Raw genomic sequence first — 27295 nt, 5'->3', positions numbered from 1 at the left:
TAGACGAGCTAAATATTGCATTAGTCTGTGCGAAAATGAACACCTACTTGGGGCAGGCGGTAATTATAGAAAAGTACAGTTAATGAGCTTTTGGCAATAAAATATGGACTTTGCAGTGTGATTTATTCAAGTCTGTGTTGGCCCTAGAGTGATGTAGCCTCCAGTCTGCAAGGAAATACGTAGTTTTACGAAAGTAATGGCATGTATGGCTAACATGGCGTGCGTTTTTTCGCACGTGGCAAATATTTGTACGCGGTGTGTTGATTAGCGCTCGTTCTGTCAAATACCGCACGAAGATAGTCTTCGTGACTAAAATAACCCAAACAGTATCGCGCGTAAATTAACGCAAGTATGCTTTTAGTGAATTGTGCAAAAATTTTAACACATGCTATACATAACGCACGTTTTAACGCACTTTAGTGAATCAGCCCTAAGGGCTCTACCAGTAGACTAACCTCTCCCTTTTCCCTTTGGCTTGTTAGCGGGAGTCCATTATCTGTATTCATTATCAAGAAATAACAAAAACCATAGATTTATCATCTCTCAATAGGACCGTTTAGCATAGATATGTTTAGCATAGTACTGAACTTACATTTAATTGAACCCCTTTAATGGACCAATTTCACCAAAAAAATTTAAATTGTTCATTCAAGTTGCCATGCCGGATATTGCTTTCCAGTACATGTAAAAATTCATGTAGACCTGCTTCGTTTATTGTGTAACCAAACACCTCCTGTTTAGTCTTAAGTTAACAGGTTTTTTAGAAGTAAATGTAATGGAAATATAATTTGTTGTGGTAATAATACTTTATAAATATTCAGACCAGCTAATTACATTTTTTATTATTAAATTTACTTATATTCCATAGGGTTTAAATACAAGAGGTCCTTTGCACTCACCCATTATCAATATATATATAGGACATTAAGGACTTATTTATTAATTTTCAAGTTTGTGAATTTGAGCTTGTTTTTCTAAAATGAATAAACTCGCATATCGAATGGTTGCTTATTCATTAATAAGGAAAACCCGTTTGAATAAGAAACTTGAAAATCTCGAATTTTTCAAGTATATGAGCTCTAAAAACTAAATATTTACATTCCAGTTTTCGAGTTTTTTGCACAAATTAAATACCAGACATTCGAGATTTCGAACCATAACTAAAGGCTGAATTTTTTAAATCACAAAAAAAGTCTAATTGAGGAAAAAAAATTAAACTCGACCATTGATAAATCGCCCCCCTGAAATAACCCCATGGTGTGGCTCTTATCATTCCCAGCTACAGTCAGGTGGCTAGTAATGGGCAAATTAATTCAGCAGGCATTTGACACACTCGTCATTTTTTTTTGATGTGCAACATTTTCGCAGTTTCCCGAATTTTTGCCGTTTCACAAATCTTTTGCAAGATTCAAGAATTTGGAATCCAGCTTCCAAATCAAAATTTGTTAAAAAGTACCACACAAAACAGAAATCTCTAATATACCTATCACTGTAATCTATTTGTTTAAAAAGTATGAATAAATAAAATTAAAGTATTAGTGTAGAAAGGAATGTTTTGGGTTCCTAGAGCACTTGGCTGACTTTTCCTTGGTATACAATCTATATAACCATGATGGATTGCACCTCAATTGAAGGGGTCCACTGAACTAGGGGTAAGAATGGCTAAGAGGCACTAAGAGGTATTATGGGAAAGCTAGTGTAGGGGAGGGGGGGAGGGGTTAGGGGGGCATACAGTTTACCAGCCGAGGAGATCCCTCTGTTTATTGCATGTGTTGAATATTATGATATAACTGGTATCACTGGGACCTGGTGGGATGAAACATGTGACTGGCCTGTGAATTTAAATGGTTACACCCTTTTTAGGAAGGATAACGGGATTAAAAAAGGTGGAGAAGTTTGTCATTATGTTAAGACAGAAGTAAAGCCACGTGCTAAATAAATTACCAGGGACAGCAACAGGGAGGGATTGGAATCCCTTTAGGTAGAGATTTCTGCAGGGCTAAAGGTTAGACTACCCTGTATAACTACCCCGTATAAGTGTGAAGAATAAAGCCCAGCTACTATTACAAATGGAGGAGGTTTCACAACTAGGTCAATTGTTATTATGGGGGACTTCATTTATCCAGACATTGACGTAGTTGAGTAATGGGATGGCCAAGTCAGAAGAAGCTAGTAGGTTTGTAAATATGCAAAATGACAACTTTTTATTTCAGGCAGTTCAAGAACCCTATAGGAATGATTCTCTTTTGGTCCTGGTGAACTAATAATTCTGAATGCATCCTTTGAGATAATGTCTCCTTTGCGGTAATGTTGCAGAGACAACTCTATAAGGGAGTAACTAAGACACAAAACTGTAGACGTGCAAACTTTGCCAGTATATCAGGGCATCTCTGCAACATATTAACTGGGAAAGGTTTTTCACAGAGTTAAACACAGAAGGAAAATGCAATATCTTTCAAATGTTTCTTAACAAGTATACATGTCAGTATATTACCCATTGTAAGCAAAGAAAGACATTTCAAAGAAAAACCTATAGTTGAATAAAAGTGTTAGTGTCAAGGTTGGTAAGAAAAGACATGCTTTTAAAGCATTAAAGTTAGCTGGTACAGCTGAAACTTTGATCAGGTACAAGCCAATAAAGCTTGCAAAAAAGTTATCAGGCAAGCTAAAATAGAGAAGGAAGGGTTATTGCAGCAAGGAGTAAACAGAATCCAAAATTATTTTTTAAATATGTAAATATTTAAAAAATAAAGCAGAAAGGGGTGGGGCCCTTATTATCACAGGGGGTCAGTTGGTTGATGAAAACAGGGAAAAAGCTGAAATTCTGAACTATTATTTTTCATCTGTCTTCACAACTGGGGAGCCAGCTAATGAAGGTTTCTTTTTTAATAGACCCAATTCTAGTAATTTAGCTACTGATGCATGGGTCACTCAGGAGGAAATTCAAAACAGACTTGAACATGTAAAGGTAAACAAAGGTCCGAGACTGGCTGCCAGACTAATTTAATTGTCTTTTATGAGCAGAAACCTCAACTCTGGGATGGCAGTGGAAGTCATCTACTTAGTCATCTAGTTAATGATAAAATTAAGGAATATTGGCCTTGAACATAATATTTGTACTTGGATAGAGAACTGGCTGAAGGATAGATTAAATGGAAACATTTTCTAATTGGACCAGTGTTGTAACTGCAGTACCACAGGGGTCTGTCCTTGGTCCTTTGCATTTAATCTTGCTTATTAATAGCCTGGAGGTGGGCATTGAAAGTACTGTTTTATTTTTGTTGTGGAATGCCCTTCCAAGTGATGTTGTGACGGCTTCTTGAACAAGCGTAATATCCAAAACTAAAAAGTACAATTAGTATTTATGTTGGTGTATATAAAGTTTATATATGTGAGTGTATAGATAGGTTGGTATACGTTTATGAGTGCTGGGGTTCACTTGCAGGGGTTGAACTTGATGAACTTCAGTCTTTTTTCAGTCTTTTTTCCACCCAATTTAACTATGTAATTATGCTGAAATCCAGCTGCAAAACAGTTCATGTTACTTTCCTCTTTGACATCACATATGCAGGAAATTGTGGGATTTGGAGGATAGAGACTAAAGGCAGGCTGAGGACTTGTCGACTACTGTTACATTTTTTTTTGAATCTCAAAGTAGTTAGTCAGATCAGTATGAGAACAGGAAATGTTCCAAACCATGTTATTACACCAAAAATTATTAAAAGGCTGCATACTTTTTTATTGATTATTATTGAAAAATTTCTTGAAATTATGTTTACTTTTCTAAAACCTTAAGTTGTGTTTGGGTGGAGTTCCTATTTAAAAAAAACAAAACAAAAAAAAAAACCTTTGATCTTGAATTAAAAAGTTCTATAAAAATTTTGTACCACTAGCAAATTTGCATGGAAGGCTCGTCAAGTAAAAGCTGAAAGTTCCTATAGAAATCAAAGGAAAGTATGAAATATGTAATTTTTTTCCATTGATTAAAACAGCTGATATTGAACAATGTGATTTTTGTTTGTGATCAACTTTTTCTAGAATTAAACATGGCCACATGTAACTCATTTATGTTGTCTTTATTAATAAGCTAGTGATCACAAAAAAACAAGATCAGAAGATTTTTTCCACATTAGTTTTTTTTTTTTTAGAAATCCAAAAAATAGGAAAAAAGCGTCAGCAGGTTTACTGCAAAAATTAATTGTGGGTAGTGGTCACAATAAATGTTTTGCAGTAAACCTGCTGAAGCTTTTTTCCTATTTTTTGGATTTCTACAATTGTTTTTGGTTGCAGCACAGAGCAACAACTAGGAGCTAAAGCTTTTTTCGCAAGTATTTTATACAAAGTTCACCAATCATTTTTAATTTAGTTTTTTTTTCACAAATTTTAAAAATTCATAAATTTGTTCATAAAGATAAAAAACTTTTATAAGAAAACCATTGTAACTTCAGGAACAGAACTAAATTTGTTTTCAATGTTTTCTGCACAGTATTGATCATATGTGAGCAGTATTCCTTTTCAATATTTTGAAAACAGCTGCCACAACCAGCTGCCAACAATCAGTTCTGAACAGTTTATAAGTCAAAAATATATACAAATGATGGATTGGTTGCTACTGCAAATCACACTTTTGCAGTTAAGCACCTATGTTGGTAATTGAGCCCTAGAGACCCTAAAATAACTTACCTTTATATGTAGTTGTGATATTGAGCTTGGGGGCAGGGCAAAGGCACAAAAAGTGTCACATTAACTTAAAACGGCAACCTGGCTGGTCTCTGGAAGACAATAAGGCAACCTGGGGGTGGTTGCTGAGCGGCCGTAGCTCAAGCCTCGCTAGGCAGGCCTAGAGTTGGTGAAAAGGTGGAGATAGGACAGACTAGGGGGCACATTTACAAAAGCACGAACGCACGAGCGTTCATGCGAACGCTCCGAGCGTATTTTTGTCTATTTTTTCGGGCGTCCGCACGACTTTTTCGTACGGCGCACTACTTTTTCGGACGTTTGCACGAAAAAATCGGAAAGGTTTTACCGCTGTTTACAATTGTTCGGTACGAAAATTTCGTGACTTTCGGATCGCCAATACGATATTATCGTGACTAACACAATTTTTTCGTAAGCATTTTCGTGATATTTGCGATCTTCCGAAATTTTCGTTTCCAATACGATTTTTTCCCATTCGTGATTCGGATTCGTGGATTAGTAAATGTGCCCCTAGGGGCAGAACTGTGGCTGGTCAGGGGCACCTTAAGAGATGGGCAGGACACCACCCAGGGCTGGTGTGTTTAGGCGACTGGGCTAAAAACACTTGAAGAAGGCATCTTGGAGTCTGACACAGACTAGAGAGATTGAGAGTGGAGGATAAAGGATTAGCTTTAGAAAGTATGCACAGTGGCATAAAGGTTTTAATATAAGCCATACTAATAAAATCTGGAACATGTCCAAGGTAAGAAGGAAGGAAAATAAAGCAAAAGGCAGACAAATCCTTATAGTCTTACCTCCTCTGTAACATCAATCTTGACTACTGCAGTTGTGCTGAAGGATGGAGAGCCTCTGTCTTTTGCTTGAACCACTACTGACCACTTGCAGTCTTTATTTTGTGTTATATTCTGAATAATATCTAGGGACCTTATGTAAGACTTTAGCTTAATCTCTCCAGTACTTTGGTCAATATCAAAAACATTAGATGGATCTGCTTGCATGATGGAATAATCAACAATGTTGTTTGGTTCTTCTGCATCATGGTCTGTTGCCTAGGAAACACATTTAAATTATTTAAAGTCTTTCTTTTAAAAAAATGTTCAGGTTGATGAATGACCTTAAGTTCTACCGCATGATAAGCTACACAGTATCCACAAGAAATATGAAATTGCTTTTTACCATTATGCTAAACTACTAACAGTTAGTTTAATCTGTAGCAATAATAGCAATTAGTGTGTCAGAAACGCTGTATAAAGAGAAATCTAATCCGTGCTTATCTGGAAATTCAAAGACGAGATATATACTCTGGTTTTAAAATAGTCCAATGACCGGGATATTAACACAAGACACAGTGTACAGTATGCCAGTCAATGTTCTTAAAAGGTTCTGGCACCTCACATGTCCCAAACACCCTTAGGCAGCACTGATCCAATCCTGGGGGACATTAAGTAACAGCCACACCTGAGTCCCGCAGTGCGGGGGCACAAATAAAAGGTGTCTGCCAGTATTACACTATGTTGTGTTTTTTTTTGGGACATTTAACCTGTGGCGTGCAGAACCGTTTAAGAACACTGACAGGGATACTATTGTAGTTATTGTATTACTAATCCGGGTATTGGACTATTTTAAAACCATAGTATATATTTCTTTTTTTTGTGTTAGGGTTTTTATATGTTAGAAACACTGCAACTAATAAAATATATTGAAAGGGATGCAACTCTACATGGCTATATTGTATAACCAAAAATCTGGTTTAGACATTTTATATAGCAATGAAAATGTCTTAAAGGGGTGTTATAGTTTCTAGGAACGCATTTATGAGCAAGTTTGTGAAATCTACCAGAAAATTGATCATGCAACCATGAAAATGACCCAAAACATTTAGCTGAGAATAAAAGAAATGGAGACTTCTGGAATTGCCTTATAAAAACCCAGATCCAAACCTTATGGAGATGCTGTCTGGGAACTTAAAATGGATTCTGCATGTAAGGAACCCCATCAAACAGTGCAAAGCTGAAAAAAATCTCTATGGAGGACTGGGAAAAAAAATGATGTCAGAGACTAATAGACAGCTATAAAAAAATGCCTACTTGAGGTTGTTTTTGTCATTTTTTAGAGCCAAGGGTTTACTTACTTTTTCCCCAGAAGGAAATGGCATATCTAATTTTTTGTTGAAGGATTGCAATGTGAATTTTCATTGTTTTCTTTTAAAATAACATCCCCTTTCAATCTTTCAACTACATAAATATATATACACACACACACACACACACACATATATATATATATACTGTTGTGTTGTACCTCTATTTTAACTGGAGTGCCAATAATCAAGGTCTTTTCTTGAATATTCTCACTGAACTCTGGACTGTGATCATTGATATCCAAGACCGTCACAAACACCTCAGCTAAGCTGTACTTCCCTTCCGTATCTTCAGCTTTTACATAAAAGTTGTACTTGGAGGTGACTTCTGCATCTAAAGAAGCCCAAGGTTGGGTATAGATGATTCCAGTTGAAGGATGGATAAGGAAACTGCAAAAACACAGCAAATATTAGCACCTTAGAAAATTTTAATTCAAAATCAAGTCCTGGGCAACAACTGACTCTGATGGCTGTTTTAGTGACCCCTTTACTGACTTGGAGAACCAAAAACATGCATCCAATTGTATGTTATTATAATGATGTCAAACAAACCTTTATCTCTCTAGATTATGTAGGTATTATAAATAATACAGAGGATAATGATACAGAGTTCAGAGTTTAAACAAGAGATCAACAAAGAATCCAGATGTTGTCTGGCTTAGACAAAGATACATTTAATTAAAAAAAAAAATAAGTACTATGATATACATCTTTTCCTCTACCAAAACAAAGCAAGCACGCTTTTATTAGCTTTTCAACTTGATAAAACTGCTATGGCTTCAACTGCAATGCTTTCAATAAATGCAGTTACTAATGTTACTAATAAGTGGCAGTTACTCATGTCATTAATTAAAGTCATTTCCATAGCCACAGTCCTTACAGTGATGGTTTAAGTGTTTTTGTCTGGCATAAAGTTGATGTGATGTCACTTGTAATTATAATAGTTACCACAGTTTTCAACTGCCATCATGACTATTTATTACTATGGAAACCATTGGCATGAAGATAATTGTTATGTTCTAATGGTTGCCTTGAAGACTGCTGCTATGTTGAACATTACAATGATTACTGCTTTCTTTAAGATGGTTACCAAGGAAACCATGGTACCAGAGGTCACCCCTTTAGATAAGAGGAAAGGAGTTTCCATTTGAAGCAGCGTAGGTGGTTTTTCACGGTGAGGGCAGTGAGGTTGTGGAATGCCCTTCCTAGAGATGTGGTAATGGCAGATTCTGTTAATGCCTTTAAGAGGGGCCTGGATGAGTTCTTGATCAATCAGAATATCCAAGGCTATTGTGATACTAATATCTACAGTTAGTATTAGTGGTTGTATTTATAGTTTATGTATGTGAGTGTATAGATTGGTAGGTGTGGGTGTGTGTGCTGGGTTTACTTGGATGGGTTGAACTTGATGGACACAGGTCTTTTTTCAACCCTATGTAACTATGTAACTATGTAACTATGTAACTATGGTAAGAGTTGTTGTCAGGGAAGTTGCAGTGGCAGTGGTTGCTGTAAAGACAGTTGCTATGGTGATGCTTGTTGTGAGGAATATTTCCATGGTGGCTGTTGCCATGAAGACAGAAGTTATGGTAATGGCTTCCATACTGACTATTAAAATGTAAATCTGCTATACTGGAAAACATAGGGATGAAAAAGTGGCTGGCTTGATGGTTGCTATAACAACAGTTGCCATTTCAATGTTCACCATTGTCAGTTACTATTCAGAACCATTCGCAGTGGCAGTTACTTTTTACACAGTCGACGTGGTTGTGACTTCCATGGAAACTACTGCCACAGGAACCATGTTGACTGTTGCTATGGCAACTCCTGCCAATTGCTCCATTCAACAACTATTTCAGGTTTTGGAAAAAGAATGCTTAACTATTGTAGTTCTAAAAAACATGATAAAGCACATATCAAAGCTGCCTGAAGTTCAGCAATTCATTGGCATAATTGGAGCAAGCTGGGATACTAATTCATCAGTTGCATAGATATTACTTTATTATTTTATTCACACAAACCTTCAAATGTCTTTCAACTGACTTACATCATAATTTGCATTCATTTGCAATGATTCCTGAAATAATCTGGTGTACTCCATGCAAGACAGGAACTGCGGCAGATTTACCCCTCACTAGGCGTAAAGGTCAAATTATGTGGAAACCTTAAATACTTAATGCTTTTTATACTGTCAGTCCTAGATTCTACAACATCAACTGCCTGGCATAGGCTACTTTTCTGTCCAGCAATGCAATGCAGACTGAGTGTTTTTGCAGCAACATGCAGTCTGCAAACACAGGGTTAAATAACAGCTAATGATTAATAGTCAATAAATTGTCAGTAGTTTGCTAACTAACTTAAAAGTGGTCTTTGTGCAAATCATTACACAATTAGTTACAATTATAGTTATTCAAGCTATTTATGAAACGCAGTGCCTACAGATATGTGTGATTTCCGATTTACTAACAAATCATAAATAAATGTCAGTTATTCTCAGGGTTGGCGTTTTTGAGGGGCCTTAGCGCGACTTTTTCATACTTTGCGACAAAATCGTATTGTCGCACCGAATACCAAAGTTTCGGATTCATCCAAGCTTCGGTATCGTGACTTTCCTTGGGCCAAGTTGGAGCTGCAGAGTGCCATTGAGTCCTATGGGAGGCTTCCAAAATCATACACAGAAGGATCAAAGTCAGAAAGGTTTTCCTGCCATTTACGATCATTCAGATACGACAATTTTGTGACTTTCGGATTGCCAATACGATATTATCGTGACTAATACGATTTTTTCGTAAGCATTTTTTTTATATTTGCGATCATCAGAAATGATCGTATCCAATCCGAATTTTACCCATTTTGGGATTCGAACTCATACTTTGATGAATCAGCCCCTGTTCGACCTGTGCAGCTGTTAATAGAAGGGCCCTACACTGACCATGTGACCAATGTATATACATTTGGAATATATTTATACGAGTATATATAAATAAATTTCCCTTTATAGCAGTGAAGATGTTAATAATGTCTTTGGGTAAATGCTATAGCCCCTTCTCACTCTCACCCCCACTAACTTCCTGCACATGCTAAATTACATTAACACAGTGATCAAAGTCAAAGGGAAATCAGCATGTCTATACTTAGGTTTTCACCTTTAAGAAGTGAGAAAACCAGAATAAATTGTCACAATCCTCTCTCCTCTATGTGCTCAGTAGCAGCTGTCATATTCGCTTATCGTCGCTCCAGCTGTGCCTTCAGCCCCTCTCCACCCCACCCTCATCCAATTAACAGCTTGTTTTTAGGATTTAGTGAGAGACCAAATTAAAGTCACCAATGAATAGCAGCATGGCACATGTTCGTGTAGTACAGAAAGTAGTTTATAAAATCATTTCTCTCAATATCCCCTTGTGGGCAGACATTCAATTAAAATAATTTATTAGAATTATGAAGGGCTGATTTCAGCTGAGGTTGGATTTTTAGAATTTTATTTGTACAGTGAATGCTCTGATATTCTAATTTTCTGCCTTAAGTTCTGCGATAAGAAAATATGTCTCACTGATTTATGTGTATCAAAGAGTAAATATTTCTTAATTTCCATCCAAACTTTTCTCATATCAGCTTGCTTGACTCATTCACCCTGCTTATCATCACATAAGCAGATTTTTATTTGTGAAGCTTTGTGTGTATCTGTCTCTCCCAACATTGCTTGCCTTAATATTAACTTCTCAGTTTGATCTTGCTCTGTAGCAAAGAGCCCCATTCTCCTTATATACTGTAACATCTTAGTTACTATACAGCTACTAGATATCTTATATGCTACTTCCTTCTGTTTAGTTTTATACCCAGTTTTGAAGCAAATAAATGATCTCTAAAACAGCCTAAACCACCATATCCATCTTCACTAATTCTTTCTGTATTATGTTCCTCTGTTTCTCAAATACAAGACTTTAAATTCGTGCATTTTGTCTTTGCTTTTTTTGGCTTGTTTCACTCATATGTTACAATGTGAAATGTTTACTACTTTAAAAGCTATGTAATAATTGCTAGACACTCAGATGCTCTAGTGGTTGATAATAAAAATAAGTCCTATTTATGAGGTACAGGTAAGGGATCCATTATCTGGAAACCTGTTATCCAAAAAGCTCAAAATAATGACAAGGCCATCTCCTATAGACTCAATTATAATCAATAATTCAGTTTTAAAAAACGATTTCCGTTTTCTTTGTAATAATAAAACAGTACCTTGTACTTCAGCCTTACTAAGATACACTTAATCCTTATTGGTGGTTACATTGTTTAAATGATTTTTTGGAAGACTTTTTGGTAGACTTAAGGTATCGAGATCTAGATTATGAAAAGACCCCTTATTATAATGTGCTAATTAACAGTCAGTTCATTAACAGTCAGTGGAGTTTGCCCTAATTTTAATCTCCTTCCTTTCCCTGCTCTGTGCTGTCATTGCTTCATATGAAGCAGGGGTAGGGAACCTATGGCTCGGGAGCCAGATGTGGCTCTTTTGATGGCTGCATCTGGCTCGCTGCCAAATCTTTAATAAAAAAAATAATGGGGTGCGTGACCTGCTCTTAGTGGATAGAAGACGTGTTCTAAGCCTTAGAACACGTCTTCTATCCACCAAGCGCAGGCCACGCCCTCCTCTGCATCCGCCATCCTTGGGACCCACCCTACCTTACCCCGCAGCATCCGCGGCCAAACATATTGTATGGCTCTCACGGAATTACTTTTTAAAATATGTGGTGTTTATGGCTCTCTCAGCCAAAAAGGTTCCCGACCCCTGATATGAAGGTTACTTAAGTTTTTGCATAAGTTAAATAAACTGCCCAAGTAGTGGTTCATAAAAATAGTAAAAACCTAGTAAAAATAATGTGGTAATAAGTCAGTCTTTTAAATGGGGGTCAGTGGAGTGTACAGGTAAGTCATGTAAGTTTCTTTGAAAGTAACATAACATACATATATTGCGTAAGTGTAGGGGCCAATGATGTTGCTGTGGGGCTCAATAACCAGTCATTCCACTGCTAAAATTTCACATAGGAGACACTTATAAAATTCAGTAAATAGCTCCCAAAAATAACAGCTGAGTTCATATAAATAGTTAAAATGAATAATGAATGTGCTAATATGTCAGTCGATTCATTGGAGGGAAGTACTGTAGAATGTTTAATTCATTGGTGGTGAGTGAAGTGCCCCATCTCCACATAGTCTTTTGCTTGTACGCAATTTACCTAAATTTCTTAAGTTTTCTAGACAACTTTTGCGAAAGTTACGTAACTTATACACAATATATGTAACTTTCGAGAAGCAGATTTTCACAGGGTCCGGCACAACAGTGCCCCTTCTCCGCCCTGATGGCAGCCCTGGCTCTCCCACTAATACTTCTTATCTTGCTTGCTTTCATACTAGCTTGGACTAAGTTGCCCACATGCTATTTTTTTGTCTTCATCTATGTCAAATGGGGATTCTCTATGGGTTGGCTATTTTCACTAATACATTCAACTAGTAGAGAAAGGCTGAGTGATAAAAGTTAGATACAATTATAGTGTTTAACTGCACAATGTTTATAGATAGATAGATAGATAGATGATAGATAGATAGACAATAGATAGATAGATTGCTGAAGTTACTTTCTTGTTGGGTATTCCTGCTAGGTTTACCTCCCGCAGTCAACATATGGCAGGCAGGATACAAACACGTTTGGAGGGTTGATTATCAATATTATATTACTGTATTACGCTATTTTTTTTTTATATATTTTATTTTATCCCATAAGATCTCATCTGGGAAGTCTGGACAGAGGAGGGTGCTCCAGAGTATTATAAATAGTATGAGAATGACAACATTTTAAATTTAAACCAATAAAATTCAATGGATGAAATCTGATTGGCTGTTAGTGGCCAAACTCACTTTTCTTATTTTTGAACTGCAGTCCCTCAGTGACCAACTTTGCAAAGTTTGGGGACTCAGGCATAAAAAAATTGTGGGACTGACAACATTTTACACTTCACCAATGAAAGTAAATAAGGGAAATGTGATCGGCTGTTGGTGGCTCTGCCCAATTTTTCTAACTTTGTACGGCAAATACCCAGTGACTAACTTTGGAAAGTTTAACAGCCCTGGAATTAATACTTAAATAATGGCATCAGTTAAAATATAAACCAATGAAATTTAATGAGTGAATGGATTGGCTGTTGGTGGCTCCACCCACTTTTTTAAAACCCTGAATACGTAGTCAGCCAGTGACTGGCTGTGCAAAGTTTGGGAACCCTGACATAAATAGTGTGAGAAAGGCAGCATTTTAAATTTAAACCAATAAAATTCAATAGGTGAAATCTGATTGGCTGTTGGTGGCTCCGTCCACTTTTTCAAACCTAAAGCTGCAGTCCCCTAGTGACCAACTGTGAAAAGTTTGGGGATACTGGTGTTAATACTGTGAGAATGGCAGCAGGTTGAATTTCATCCTAGAAAGTCAATAGGTAAAATCTGATTGGCTGTTGGTGGCTCCTCCCACTTTTTCTAACCTTGAACCTAACTCTGGAAAGTGTGGGGACCCTGGTATTATTACTGTGAGACTGGCAGCAAGTTGGATTTCCGCGAAGTCAATAGGTAAAATCTGATGTCAATAGGTGAAATTTGATTGGCTGTTGTTGGCCCCTCTCACTTTGGGTCATCCAACAAATATTGCTGTTTCATTCAAGGTGACCCCCATGATTATGTTATTCAAGTTTGAGTGTAGCTTCAAAGCTGTAAGAGTGGCAGCAGTTTGAAAATCGTCTCTGTCAAAGTCAATGGAAAAATTGCAAAGAAGTGTGGAGAGTTTGGGTGTTAGGAGGAGTAGCGTAGGAGGAGTAGCGTTTAGAAAATGGGGGGCACTAAGAAGAAGAAGACGAAAAAGCAGAAGTTGAAGTTGATATATCCAATTGGACATTGTATATATGATTGACACAACATTTGCGTTTACAAAAAGAGGGACCAGTTTGCTGCCATTATATAAATTGATGAGGTGAAGAAGTGTGGCGTGTGCCACATATTTAGGCAATTTTTTGCTCAATTACTTATTATCACCTTACGCAGGGGCAACCCACAAAATGTTGTGTTGTTTTGGCATAATAAAAAGTTAGTCTCCCATTGAGATTGGCTTTGTGTGCCAACTCCAGAAGCCACAATAGTAAAAGATAGAGTAATGCATAGAGGCTTAAGAAAGTAAGTGATATAGAATAAGAAAACCTACACACACACACATATATATAGATATATTTTTTTCCCCCTCCAAATGTTGCCTTCTAGTTTTTACTCAGTATAGCCTGTACGATCTGCCAAACAGCTAAAAATAGTCTGTGCCAACAAAGCAATAAATGGAATAAAACCACTGGTATTTAACAAAAAGCAATAAATAAGTTGACAATTGGCTAAATAACAGGAACACTCAGTGGGTGTAGCAAACGTTCCCTCTGCAGTTGTGTAAGGTGTAATCAGGTTGTGTCATTAGGAGTCCCTGATGGTCAAAGATAGACTAAACTAGGGCTGATCAGCTGAATAGATTCTAAAACCTATGTAAAACAATCAATATAGTTAAACCTGCAGCCAGTAGTGATGCTGTGCCTTTCCCCCCACATACCATTAGATAACAGTTCCTCTCGCACAGCAGCAGCAGATCTGTCTGTCCGACTGGGCAAGGAGATGCCCAACAACAGTTTGAGGCACTGGCAGCTCATTTGTATATCAGTTATGGTGGTAGAGTTCATTACAAAGAGAGAAATATGTTCATTTATTCTTTGATTAATAAATCCGAGGAATACGCAGGGATAATATTGATGACACACACAGCACTGTGCACTGAAAATGCCAATGTTTTTCTCCACAAGGCCTAAAGGGTGGGCAATTCAAGGTCTCTCCATTCAGACATGCCAGCAGGTGGCTGGCTTTGAGTGGTCAATCTGGTGGGCCTTGACCTGCCATGCATTTACCTGCAGCCAGTCTGGGTGGTAGACTGTATTGTCTGCCCATGGACTGGCTGAGGATAGGGACAGCCATGGGACCCATACTACAGAGGTCAGTCTGGGTGTTTCACCGTGGCACCCAACACTGGCGTAGCAGTCACAGCATGCCATAAAGCTGACAATTAAGGAGCAGTGCAACCCCCCAAATAAATTAAACTCTTTATCTTTCAGCATTTTTCACAATCCTATTCAGCTGCTTCTGTAAAATATAACCTGCTACAGCTACCCCACAGCCAATCGCAGTCTAGCCCACAAATCTCACAACTATTACTAAAAACACCAAGTAAAAAACAATTAGCTCAATCCCAGCAACACTTATTCTTATGTAGAATAAGAGATCTCCATCTCTCTTTATTTACAACTCTAGGGGTCTATATAGGAAAAAGGCACACTATTTATATACTTTATTAAACTCACCAATAAATACAATAATAATTCACTAAATCAAAGCAAGACTCATTTGGGGCGTAACATAAGGCCTGCTTATTGGCAACTTTCACTACTAGGAGTCCTTCATGCTCAAAAATAGGCTAGTAAATGGGGGTTTATGCTGCGCCTGTGCTGTAGGTAAGAGAGGACAGCCCTAAGGTACAAGACACAATGAAAAGGTGCTGTGTTCTGGCCCGCAGGTAACAGGACAACATCAGCAGGAGCTAAAAAACTTGCACAGGGTGAGCAGAAGCGCTGCAGGGCCAGAAGAGAACTCACCATGCTCGTGACTTAAATGGGTGGTTCACCTTTTGGTATGTTACAGTATGTCCTATTCCTTGCAACTTTGCAATTGCACTTTATTGCAATTTTTCTTTTTTTTTTAATAGTTTCTGAATTATCTTCTTCTTTGGACTTTTTTCAGCTTTCAAATGGGAGTCACTCACTGACCCCCCAACATCCAAAAAACTAGTGTTCCGGTTTGCTACAATTTTACTGTTATTGTTAATTTTTAATTTTTGTTCATTACCACACCTGTTCATATACCAGTCTCTCATTCAAACCACTGCCTTGTTGCTAGGGTAAATAAGACCCTAGCAACCAGATAGCTGTTGAAAACCAAACTGTAGAACTGCAAAACAGAAACCTAAATAAATGAAAAAATTAAATAAATGAAGACCAATAGCAAATTGTCTCAGAATGTCTATGTCTACACCAAACAGGCAGATTCAGTACATTCAGTACAACAGGACACAGCCAGGTAAACATTGAGGGGCCTATTTATTACGCTGTTTAAAAAAATGGTGACAAAGTACATCACTTGAAAAAATAAGGTGTACTTATGAAGCAGTACAATGATTTTCAGTGATTGTGTACCTCTGCGCAAAAATCTGGTGTAAATGGATGCAGCCATTTGAAACTGTTATGGGAAAATATAGGGTTAAACCATGGCAGATTTTTTTTTTTTTCTGCCTAAACTTAACTACCTATTGTTTTTTCCCCATTGATTTCACATATCCCTATTCTTCATGCTGCCGCTGGCTGCCGCATTGTCTCTTCTGTTGAGAGAAAATCCAAGATGGTGGTGTGTTCCACTGTGGACCGCACGGCCATCTTAGATACAGCTCAGTCTGAAGGCACAAGGAGGCAGTGGGTTGCAGTAGGGGAATACATACATATTGTACTAATACTCCTGCCAGGGTCAGACTGGCATGCCGATAATATCCCAGGGGGGCCAAGTGCTGGTGGACCCTCATATCCTGTTATAATTTTCAGGCTAGGGACTTAGAATTACCTTAGAGCCACTGACTTTTTCATTGCTAGGTCCAGGCACCCTGCATTGCACTCTGTTCTGTACTCTCCAGCTGCAGAGCAGGTAGAAGGGCAGTTGGAGTAAGGGAAGAAGAGCTGAGGAGAAAATAGGGGGGTAATAGAAGGAGAGAAAAGGAGAATACTGGAGAGAGTAGGGCAAAGCTTACTAGAAATAGGTGAAATCAGAACACAGGGGAGAAATACAAAACAGAGTTAAAAAAAAGTCAGGGTATTCAGAAAAGAAGAGAACAGGAAAAGAAAGGAAAGAAGAGAATACAAGAGATAGAATATCAGCAGAAAATGGAATTGAGGAACAGATGGGTGGTATAAAGGTAGAGGAGTAGAGAGAGAAAGAGAGAAGAAGAAGAAGGGAGAAGTGGCAAGATAAACCATAACACCTGCCATCCTCCAGCTGCTGAATGGTGTGCCTGTGCGTGTACTTGTGAACCAGAGCACGTGATAATTGAGGAAAAATGAAGTAGCTGGCTTATGGGCCCTTCACATCAGCTTGTCTGGATGGACTATGCTACCCTAGTCCATCACTGACGTTTGAAAGGCGCAAGAGGGGGGATGCAGGAATGCATGTGGCTTGACACAGTAAAACATATTACAGGGAGGCTACTACTGCTGCTGAGTATTGCTCCTTACACTGTATACCTTTCGCTTTCGCATTATTCGTGCTTTTTTGTAATTTTTCAGTGGTCTTATCAGCATATCTGGACTTATTGTAGTGCTCATTGTCCATTTTTGGTGATTGGCCATTTCTACAGTCATTATAATGGCACAACTGGGGTTAAAAATTTTTGTATTAATTATACTGGCACGTCTAGGTAAGTTTTCTGAGTATCCATCTTCTGTAGTAATTATTCTGGCACGTCTGGGTTATGTTTTGGTTAAATGGATGTGCTATATAGGGGTGTGGCCAAAACTCTGGTGTAGTTAAAAAAAAATGTTGCCACACTGCATGCAGCAGGATAATAGGGCCCCAGTATTTTTGCTCTGTGACCACCAAGACCTTAAAATGGCCCTGCAGCTTGCTTTCATTGTGTGTGAATAGAGCAAAGTATTGTTTTCTGCTTGTGTGTAATCTGCACCTTCAATCATAATCAATGGGGTGGGGAAGAAGGTGGAGTTGTATATTGAGGAGGGGAGAAGCGGAAGTACTGAGCTAGTTTGTGCCAGCATGGTTTTATGCGTAACAGATCTTGCCAGACTAATTTAGTTACCTTTTATGAGGAGGTGAGCAGGAACCTTGATGCTGGAATGGCAGTTGATGTCATCTATTTAGATTTTGCTAAAGCGTTTGATACTGTACCTCACAGAAGGTTAATGATCAAATTGAGGAATATTGGCCTAGAACATAATATTTGTAATTGGATAGAGAACTGGCTGAAGGATAGAGTACAAAGAGTGGTGGTAAATGGAACATTTTCTAATTGGGCCAGTGTGGTTAGTGGAGTACCGCAGGGGTCAGTCCTTGGTCCTTTGCTTTTTAACTTGTTTATTAATGACCTGGAGGTGGGCATAGAGAGTAATGTTTCTATTTTTGCTGATGACACAAAATTGTGCAAAACTATAAGTTCCATGCAGGATGCTGCCGCTTTGCAGAGCGATTTGACAAAATTGGAAAACTGGGCAGCAAACTGGAAAATGAGGTTCAATGTTGACAAGTGCAAAGTTATGCACTTTGGTAGAAATAATATAAACGCAAACTATCTACTGAATGGTAGTGTGTTGGGGGCATCCTTAATGGAGAAGGATCTAGGGGTTTTTGTAGATCACAAGTTGTCTAATTCCAGGCAGTGTCATTCTGTGGCTACTACAGCAAATAAAGTGCTGTCTTGTATAAAAAAGTGCATTGACTCAAGGGATGAGAACATAATTTTGCCCCTTTATAGGTCCCTGTTAAGGCCTCACCTTGAGTATGCAGTGCAGTTTTGGGCTCCAGTCCTTAAGAAGGATATTAATGAGCTGGACAGAGTGCAGAGACGTGCAACTAAACTGGTAAAGGGGATGGAAGATTTAAGCTATGAGGTTAGACTATCGAGGTTGGGGTTGTTTTCTCTGGAAAAGAGGCGCTTGCGAGGGGACATGATTACTCTGTACAAGTACATTAGAGGGGATTATAGGCAGTTGGGGGATGTTCTTTTTTCCCATAAAAACAGTGCACCAGAGGTCACCCCTATAGATTAGAGGAACAGAGCTTCCATTTGAAGCAGCGTAGGTGGTTTTTCACGGTGAGGGCAGTGAGGCTGTGGAATGCCCTTCCTAGTTATGTGGTAATGGCAGATTCTGTTAATGCCTATAAGAGGGGCCTGGATGAGTTTTTGGACAAGCAGAATATCCAAGGCTATTGTGATACTAATATCTACAGTTAGTATTACTGGTTGTATATATAGTTTATGTATGTGAGTGTATAGATTGGTTAGTATAGGTTGTGTGCTGGGTTTACTCGGATGGGTTGAACTTGATGGACAATGGTCTTTTTTCAACCCTATGTAACTATGTAACTATGTAACTATGTAAGTGGTTTTGGAAAGGGATAAAATTTAAGGCATTAGTATGGTTAAAAATGAAGAGAAAATTGCGGGTGTGGGAGAATGAGGATGAGAGGGAGCATGAAGATGGTGAGTGCAGAAGGAAAGAAAGGGGAAATCATGCAGACAGATTGGAAGCAGAATGGACCAATAAGGAATATGGGGAAGGAAAGATATGGGGCTGCGAGTAGCTAAGTAAGGGTTTTAAGTCTGGACTGGCCCTGGTATACACAGGGGCCCAAACTGCCCCTCAGCCCAATAAATAGTGACTATGTATGGCATTTTATAGCAGCCCCTCAGGCAGTTGCCAGAACCCACAGATTGCCAGTCCAGAACTATGTGTTAGCACGGGGAGTAGGGATGGAATTCATATAACTTTGCTTGAAGATGTAGTTCTACAAATTTGTTAAGGTGCTATTCCCTGAGGTTGCCTTTTTACTGCCTGTAAGAACCTTTGCAGGTGTACATTTTGTGAAGATAAAGGGGGGATTGGAGGAAGATAAAGGGGGGTCAGTAACCTGGACTTTGCTATTGTATAAATGAGTTCAAAGATTAGGTGAGGCGTCTGAGTTACTATAGATGGCAGCGCAAGTAATAATAGGTGCTTTTTGCTTATTTTCTTTTACAATTCTGTATTTTTCATTAAAAAATACTTAGATATATATTTTTATATTGAAAAGCTTATCCGCTTATATAGCATAAGAACATTAGCCGTTCATATTTAGTATAGTATAGTTGCTTGGTGTTTTGGAAAGGGCATCACATTGTCTTTTCTCTCCTCAGTTCTATGGAAGATTTTTCGAGGCAGTTGGACCATCCGCAGAGCAGTACTTTTTACTGGGCTGTGACTCAGCATAACTTTACTTTTATATCTGGGAAATGTTTTTAATTCTGATGTATTTACCGTTGTTTTTTAATATTTAATAGTACACATATTGGGTTTACTGTTCTGAATGATGATTGATCTTAGACTCTCTACCTACTGAATGGGACAATCTCATCACTGAAATTTGTTTTTTACCTCTTCACAATAATGTTTCTATTGGCAGTTCCAGTTTTACTGAGAGTACTATTTCAACTGCAATTTTGCACTTTCAATGTTATTAACAATATATATTGATGTATTTGTATCACACTTATGTATTGACACTACTGCACTTTATGTATTTATTATAACAATATGAAGGTATTTTATTGAAGAGAAGAAGGATGCCATCCATAATTCTAATATAACTAAGTATGTATTAGAAAATTGGCCTTATTTCTTTACAAAGTTATTAGGAAAGGATGGAGCAACTGTTGTCCCTTGTTTATGTCAGTAATGCCCCCAGGTCCCCAGCATTCTGGATAATGGGCAAACACAAAACAATAACACCAAGCTTGTTGTCCACCTAAATTCAATATGCAAAGGCTACTATTCATAAAGTGTAAACACCACAAAAAATCTTTTATACACCATTCTGCAATAGTTTCATTGAAGTCAAGGGGAACAATAGACAACCAGTGAGTATAAAAAGTGATAAGAACAATACAGTCTTTTGGCACAACAAAAACAGCTGTTTTTTGCAAAAAATAACATAAACGTTACATACTTTGGGGCACATTTACTAATCCACGAATCCGAATCACGAATGGGAAAAAATCGTATTGGAAACGAAAATTTCGGAAGATCGCAAATATCACGAAAATGCTTACGAAAAAATCGTATTAGTCACGATAATATCGTATTGGCGATCCGAAAGTCACGAAACTTTCGTACCGAACAACTGTAAACAGTGGTAAAACCTTTCCAATTTTTTTGTGCAAACGTCCGAAAAAGTCGTGCGGACGCCTGAAAAAATCAGCAAAAATACGCTCGGAGTGTTTGCATGAACGCTCGAGCGTTCGTGCCTTTGTAAATGTGCCCCTATGTGTCTTTACAAGGCAAATTGTCGTGTAAAAAGGGGCAAAAAAGAGTAAAAGGAATGTAATAGTGCTGCATTTTCAGTATATATCTGCAATAGCTGCCTGTATATTACCATACCTTAAGCGTTTAAGAGGCATAACATAAGTAATATTGAAAGCAATGATATGTTCAAGAGTAGCAACTAGGTTGTGTATGAATGAAAAGGTTCCACTGAATTGAGAGTAAAAGACAAAGCCATAAAGATTTGCAATCCAGTCACCAAGCAAAAAACAACGATTTTTTTTTCTGAACAACAATTTAGAAGGCAAGGAGTTTCATTGAAGAAAAAATAATGGTATTTTGCATTTTGCTTTCATTATCATTTATAATATTGGAAATGTAAGAGTAAATAGGGGTTGTAATCTAATTATATAGTTATGTAAGTTATGAGCTCTCTCCCATTTACGTTGGTCTTACTTTCGCTAATGAGCAATGTACCAGCAAAACACTCTGTATCCTGATTTATGACCAATGTGTTAAGACGGGCACAATTGCCAGTATGGATTTTTGTGAATCTAGTAAAATGAAATAGGGGTTATTCTTAGGGGCATACAGTATTTATCAAAATGTGATTTTAGAGTTAAAAATCTTCTGTTTATTTCGATGGGATTCTTAGACATGTATTTATAAAATGGTGAACTCTAACTTTCACCCATTGATAAATTAACTTCTTAAAATCCCGTGGAAATGAATAGAATGTCAGTGAGTTTTTATGTATTAAGCCCTGTATTTGAATAATCTGTCCTTTAGCATTATTAGTAGCACAAAGTGCCAACATATTCTTCAGAACAGTACAAAAATTGGTTAAATACATTGAATATACAAATTTACATACAAAACCAACCAACAGGTTGCCTCATTTCTGGCATGCTACATTAAAATGGCATTGGCATGCATTTTTTTTTTTTTTTGCACAAGCTTGTTGCACCTATTTATGTAAACAATTTAAGTAACTTTATGAAAACCCTGAAATTATGATGATGCTTAGGGTGGTGGTATGTCTAGGGTTCCACAGAGTCAGTAGGTACACTTGTGCACACCCCATCACAGCCAAGTGAATGGTCGCAATGGAAGTACAAGTAGGTTTAAGGAATGGAGTTACTACATGCAACATTTGCACCCATTAAAGTAAAACCACACTTACAGCTGTGTTTGAAAATGAGGCTTATTTTCTTCTTATTATTATTACTGTTGATAATTGTGTACCTTTATATGAAAGGCACCAAATACACTTAAGGGGATACTGCAATGATTTTTATGATATACTTTTCATTTCTAAATTACACTGTTTACATAGCAAATAATTCACTCTACCAATTAAAATTTTACTCTTGGACCAACAAATGCATCTTTTTTTAGTTGTAATATTGGTGTGTAGGCAGCCATATCAGTGCATGAGCTTTCAGAAAGAGCCAGCATTGTACATTAGAACTGCTTTCAGGTAACCTATTATTTCTCCTACTCCTATGTAGCTGGAGGTGTCACAAGCTGGACTTGGATTTCTTACTTTTGAGTGCTATTCTGATATCTACTGGTAGCTGCTATCTTGCTCCCTTCCCATTGTTCTGCTGATCGCCTGCTGGGAGGGGGGTAATATCACTCCAACTTGCAGCTCAGCAGTAAAGTGTGACTGACGTTTATCAGAGCACAAGTCACATGGTTGTGGCACCCTGGGAAATGAATAATATGGCTAGCCCCATGTGAAATTTCAAAATTGAATATAAAAAATATTTTTGTGTTTTTGGAAAATGCATTTCAATGCAGGATTCTGCTGGAGAAGCTCTATTAACTGATGAAAAAAAAACATGACAGTATCCATTAACATGCCTGTTTACATTTCCTGCACTTTTCTGATACCAGAATATAGACTTATTTAGAACAAATTGAACCTATATTATAGTTATTATTATTATCTGGGTATAATACAAAGGTAAAATTTGCAGGAGCAAAGGTTAGCCAGGTTCTTAGAACGCTACAACAACCAACCAAAAAAAAGTATTTCTTGCTTATTTGTGTGAAATCAGACATTTGATTGATGCACAATGATGCTCTATGGTACTAGAACAAAAGCATATTTTGCACCTGTTAAGTAGCCTCTTATACAGAGCCAAAACTATGTAATGACATAATATAACAATGTTAAATAGGTATGAAATCTGTTATCTAGAAGGTTCAAGACCTGGAGTTTCTCTGTAAAATGAATCTCCATACCTTAAATTATTTAAACATTAATCAAAGCAAATAGGACTGTTTTGTCCAATAAGAATTAACTATATCTTAGGCAAGATCGAATAAGGTGCAGTTCTGTTTTTATTATATAAATTCAAAGGAAATTAGTTTTTAAAACGTAAATTATTTGATTAACATTGTTTTTATGGGATATAGCATTCCCATATTTTAAAACTTTTTCAATAAGAAAAAGAGCACACTGTAGTAATTTCTTATATTTATCAGTTTCTAAAATCAAAGTGTTACAGATATAAACATATATATCACTTATTTTACAGTCTTAATACAGACAGACAGTCCCTGCAAATTATATCCATAGTCATAAACAGGATATCCAACCTCTGACCTCTTTTTGTAAGTTACTCAATATAATATATTTATATAGAAGTTAGAGTGCCGGCACTCACGCAAAAAATTATGATTATATGATAGGCAAACCTCATTTTCTGATAATTTGCTTAGCTTCCCAACAGCTGCTCAGAGTACACTAAGGGGCTGATTTACTAATCCACGAATCCGAATCCCGAATGGGAAAAAATCGGATTGGAAACGAACATTTTGCGATTTTTCGTAAATTGTCGCGACTTTTTCGTAGCCATTACGACTTGCTCGTATATTGTCGCGACTTTTTCGTATTGAGCGCTCGTTAACGGCGGGCAAACCTTTGCGACTTTGCATGATTTTGGAAGCCTCCCATAGGACTCAATGGCATAGGACTCTGCAGCTCCAACCTGGCCCAAGGAAAGTCACGATACTGAAGCTTGAATGAATCCGAAACTTTTGTACTCGGCACGACGGCTACGAAAAAGCTACAATTTACGAGCAAGTAGTAATGGCTACGAAAAAGTCACGACAATTCACAAGCAAGTCATAATGGCTACGAAAAAGTCGCAACAATTTACGAAAAAATCGCAAAATACCGATCATTACGAAAAAAACGCATTCGGACGCTTTTTCGGACGTTCGTGGATTAGTAAATGTGCCCCTAAGCATGTGAGTGCCACTGACACTTCTAACAAAATTAAAGATGGGGTGCTCCTGTGATAACTTTGAAGGCCTGGATTTTTACTTTTAAAAAGATGCTGAAAGAGGCTGGCACAATTAGGTCAGTATATAAATATGGCATTTCTAATTATATTAATTTTTAGGGCTTAGTTATCCTTTAAGTAGATGTAAAATATAATATTGTATAGCATCCATACGTATTGAGTTGCAAATATATAATACACATAAAAACATTTCTAAATTATATACTCACGGGTCAGATCCTGGGCCATAAATTGAATACTTGATTTCACCCCAAAGTCCTGAATCCAGGTCCGTGGCCTATGATAGATTATTAAGATAAATTACAGCAATTATAGCATAGCATATTGATTAAATGAGTATAAGTATGCATCCAATTAAAAGAGTAGTATATATATCTTTGTCTTTACCACTGGTAGTAATATAGAGGGAGCTGTGCTATGCCTGCAGTAGTTTATTTTCAGTGTCTATTCTGCTATGTCTCTCTCTCTTGTACAGCAGAGTGTAGCAGAGAGCCTTCTGTTTAAGGGAAAAGATGTTCATTGCTGATAATGAGCTGCCTGTTTCTGGAGCCTTGATATAATCCACAAAAGCTAAAGGCTACATACAACAGATACCAAAAAGGTTTTTGGAGAATAACACTAGCTGTACTTCTGCAAATAGTAAAGCCTTAAATTGAACTAGAAAGGGAAATTTGAGAACAAACTTCATGTTGGGTTGAAAAACGTTGTCACTGACGGTTTTCACTGAATATAATCTGATCTGTTGTTGGCTCTGCCCACTTTTTCTAACCTTGGATGACAGTTATATAGTAAAAACCACTGTGCAAAGTTTGGGGACCCTGGTTTTAATAGTGTCTGAATGGCAGCAATTTAAATTTCCCCTCTGAAAGTCAACGAGTGACATCTGGTGGCTCCGCCCACTTTTTTCTAACCTGGAACTGCAGTTACCCAGTGACTAACTCTGCAAAGTTTAGGGGCCCTAGGATTAATAGTTAAAGAACGGCAGCAGTTTTAAACCAATAAAAAGTCAATAGGTAAATTGTGATTGGTGGTTGATGGCCCCGCCCATTTTCTTTAACCTTGAGTAGAAGTCACCCAGTGACAAACAGTGGGCACCCTGGCATAAATAGTGTGAGAATGACAGGATTTTACATTTAAACCAATAAAATTCAATATATGAAATCTGATTGGATGAAATTTATTGGGGAAATGGATTGCCTGTTGGTGGCTCTGCTTTGCAAAGTTTGGGGACATTAGTATTAATATTTAAAGAATGGCAGCAGTTTAAATTTAAACATATGAAGTCTATAGGTGAAATCTGATTGGCTGTTGTTGGCCCTGCCCACTTTTCTAAACTTGAACATAGTCACCCAGTGACAAACAGTTGGGGACCCTGACATCAAACCAATAAAATTCAATAGGTGAAATATGATTGCCTGTTGTTGGCTCCACCCACTTTTCAAAACTAAAACTGCAGTCCCCTAGTGACCAACTGTGAAAAGTTTTGGGACCCTGGGGTTAATACTGTGAGAATGGCAGCAGTTAAAATTTCCCCACTGAAAACAATGAAAGAAATGTGATTGACTCTTGACAGCCCTGCCCACTTTTTCTAACTTTGAGTATGTAGTCACCCAGCGACTGACTGTGCAAAGTTTGGGCACTCTGGCATCAAACCAATAAAATTCTATTGGTGATATCTGATTGGCTGTTGGTGGCTCCACCCACTTTTTTAAAACTAAAACTGCAGTCCCCTAGTGACCAACTGTGAAAAGTTTTGGGACCCTGGGGTTAATACTGTGAGAATGGCAGCAGTTAAAATTTCCCCACTGAAAACAATGAAAGAAATGTGATTGACTCTTGACAGCCCTGCCCACTTTTTCTAACCTTGAGTATGTAGTCACCCAGCGACTGACTGTGCAAAGTTTGGGCACTCTGGCATCAAACCAATAAAATTCTATTGGTGATATCTGATTGGCTGTTGGTGGCTCCACCCACTTTTTTTAAAACTAAAACTGCAGTCCCCTAGTGACTGTGAAAAGTTTGGGGATCCTGGTGTTAATACTGTGAGAATCACAGCAGGTTGACTTTTCTCCATTGAAAGTCAATAGGTAAAATCTGATTGGCTGTTGGTGGCTCCACCCACTTTTTGTAACCTTGAGTCACAGTTACCTGGTGCCTAACTCTGCAAAGTTTGGGGACCCCAGTGTTATTACTGTGAGAATGGCAGCAGGTTGGATTTCTGCCAAGTCAATAGGTAAAATCTGATTGGCTGTTCACAGCTCCGCCCACTTTTGGGCATCCAACAATCATCATATTTTCATTCAGGCTGACCCCATGATAATGTGATTCAAGTTTGGGGAGTGTAGCCTCAAAGCTGTAAGTAGCGTTTAGAAAATGGGAGGCGCTAAGACGACGAAGAACAAAAAGAGGAAGAATAAGCTGAAGAACAGTAGGTTGGCTTTTTCAACACAACATAATGATACGGTTTCATGACAGCCCCTATAACTAAAGATCAGACTGTACCATTTTGGTGGACGGGGGGGGGGTTGGACTATACCATTTTATTAGGGGGGGGGGACTGTACCATTTTTTTGGAGGGGAGGGGGGTCGGACCGTACCATTTTGGTGGATGGGGGGGTTGGACTGTACCATTTTATTGGGGGGGGGGGGGGTCGGACCGTACTATTTTTTTGGAGGGGGGGTCGGACCATATCAATTTTTTGTAGGGGGGGGGGGGTTGGACCGTACCATTTTTTGGGGGGGGGGGGGGTTGGACTGTACCATTTTATTGGAGGGGGGGTTGGACCGTACCATTTTTTGGACGGGGGGGGGGGGGGTCGGACCGTACCAATTTTTTGTAGGGGGGTTGGATCGTACCATTTTTTTTGGGGGGGTCGGAATGTACCATTTTATTGGAGAGGGGGTGGGACCGTACCATGTTTTTGGATGGGGGGTCAGACCGTACCATTTTG

General features: G+C 38.0%; 1 protein-coding gene across 2 annotated transcripts in view; it reads right to left on the bottom strand.

The window, feature by feature from the left end:
• Positions 1–27295, bottom strand: part of cdhr1 (cadherin related family member 1) — a 66167-nt gene that overhangs the window by 3583 nt on the left and 35289 nt on the right. For both annotated transcript variants that reach the window (XM_031906398.1, XM_031906399.1), the window contains exons 14-16: positions 24554–24621; positions 7000–7228; positions 5493–5747 (exon numbers count right to left, since the gene is read on the bottom strand). In XM_031906398.1, coding sequence (XP_031762258.1) covers positions 5493–5747; positions 7000–7228; positions 24554–24621 — 552 coding nt within the window. The remainder of the gene's footprint in view (positions 1–5492; positions 5748–6999; positions 7229–24553; positions 24622–27295) is intronic.

This window comes from Xenopus tropicalis, chromosome 7 (assembly GCF_000004195.4).
Source record: "Xenopus tropicalis strain Nigerian chromosome 7, UCB_Xtro_10.0, whole genome shotgun sequence".
In the NCBI taxonomy this organism is placed as follows: domain Eukaryota; kingdom Metazoa; phylum Chordata; class Amphibia; order Anura; family Pipidae; genus Xenopus; species Xenopus tropicalis.
Note: the sequence above shows the minus strand (reverse complement) of the source record. Positions and strands in the feature narration are given on the sequence as shown.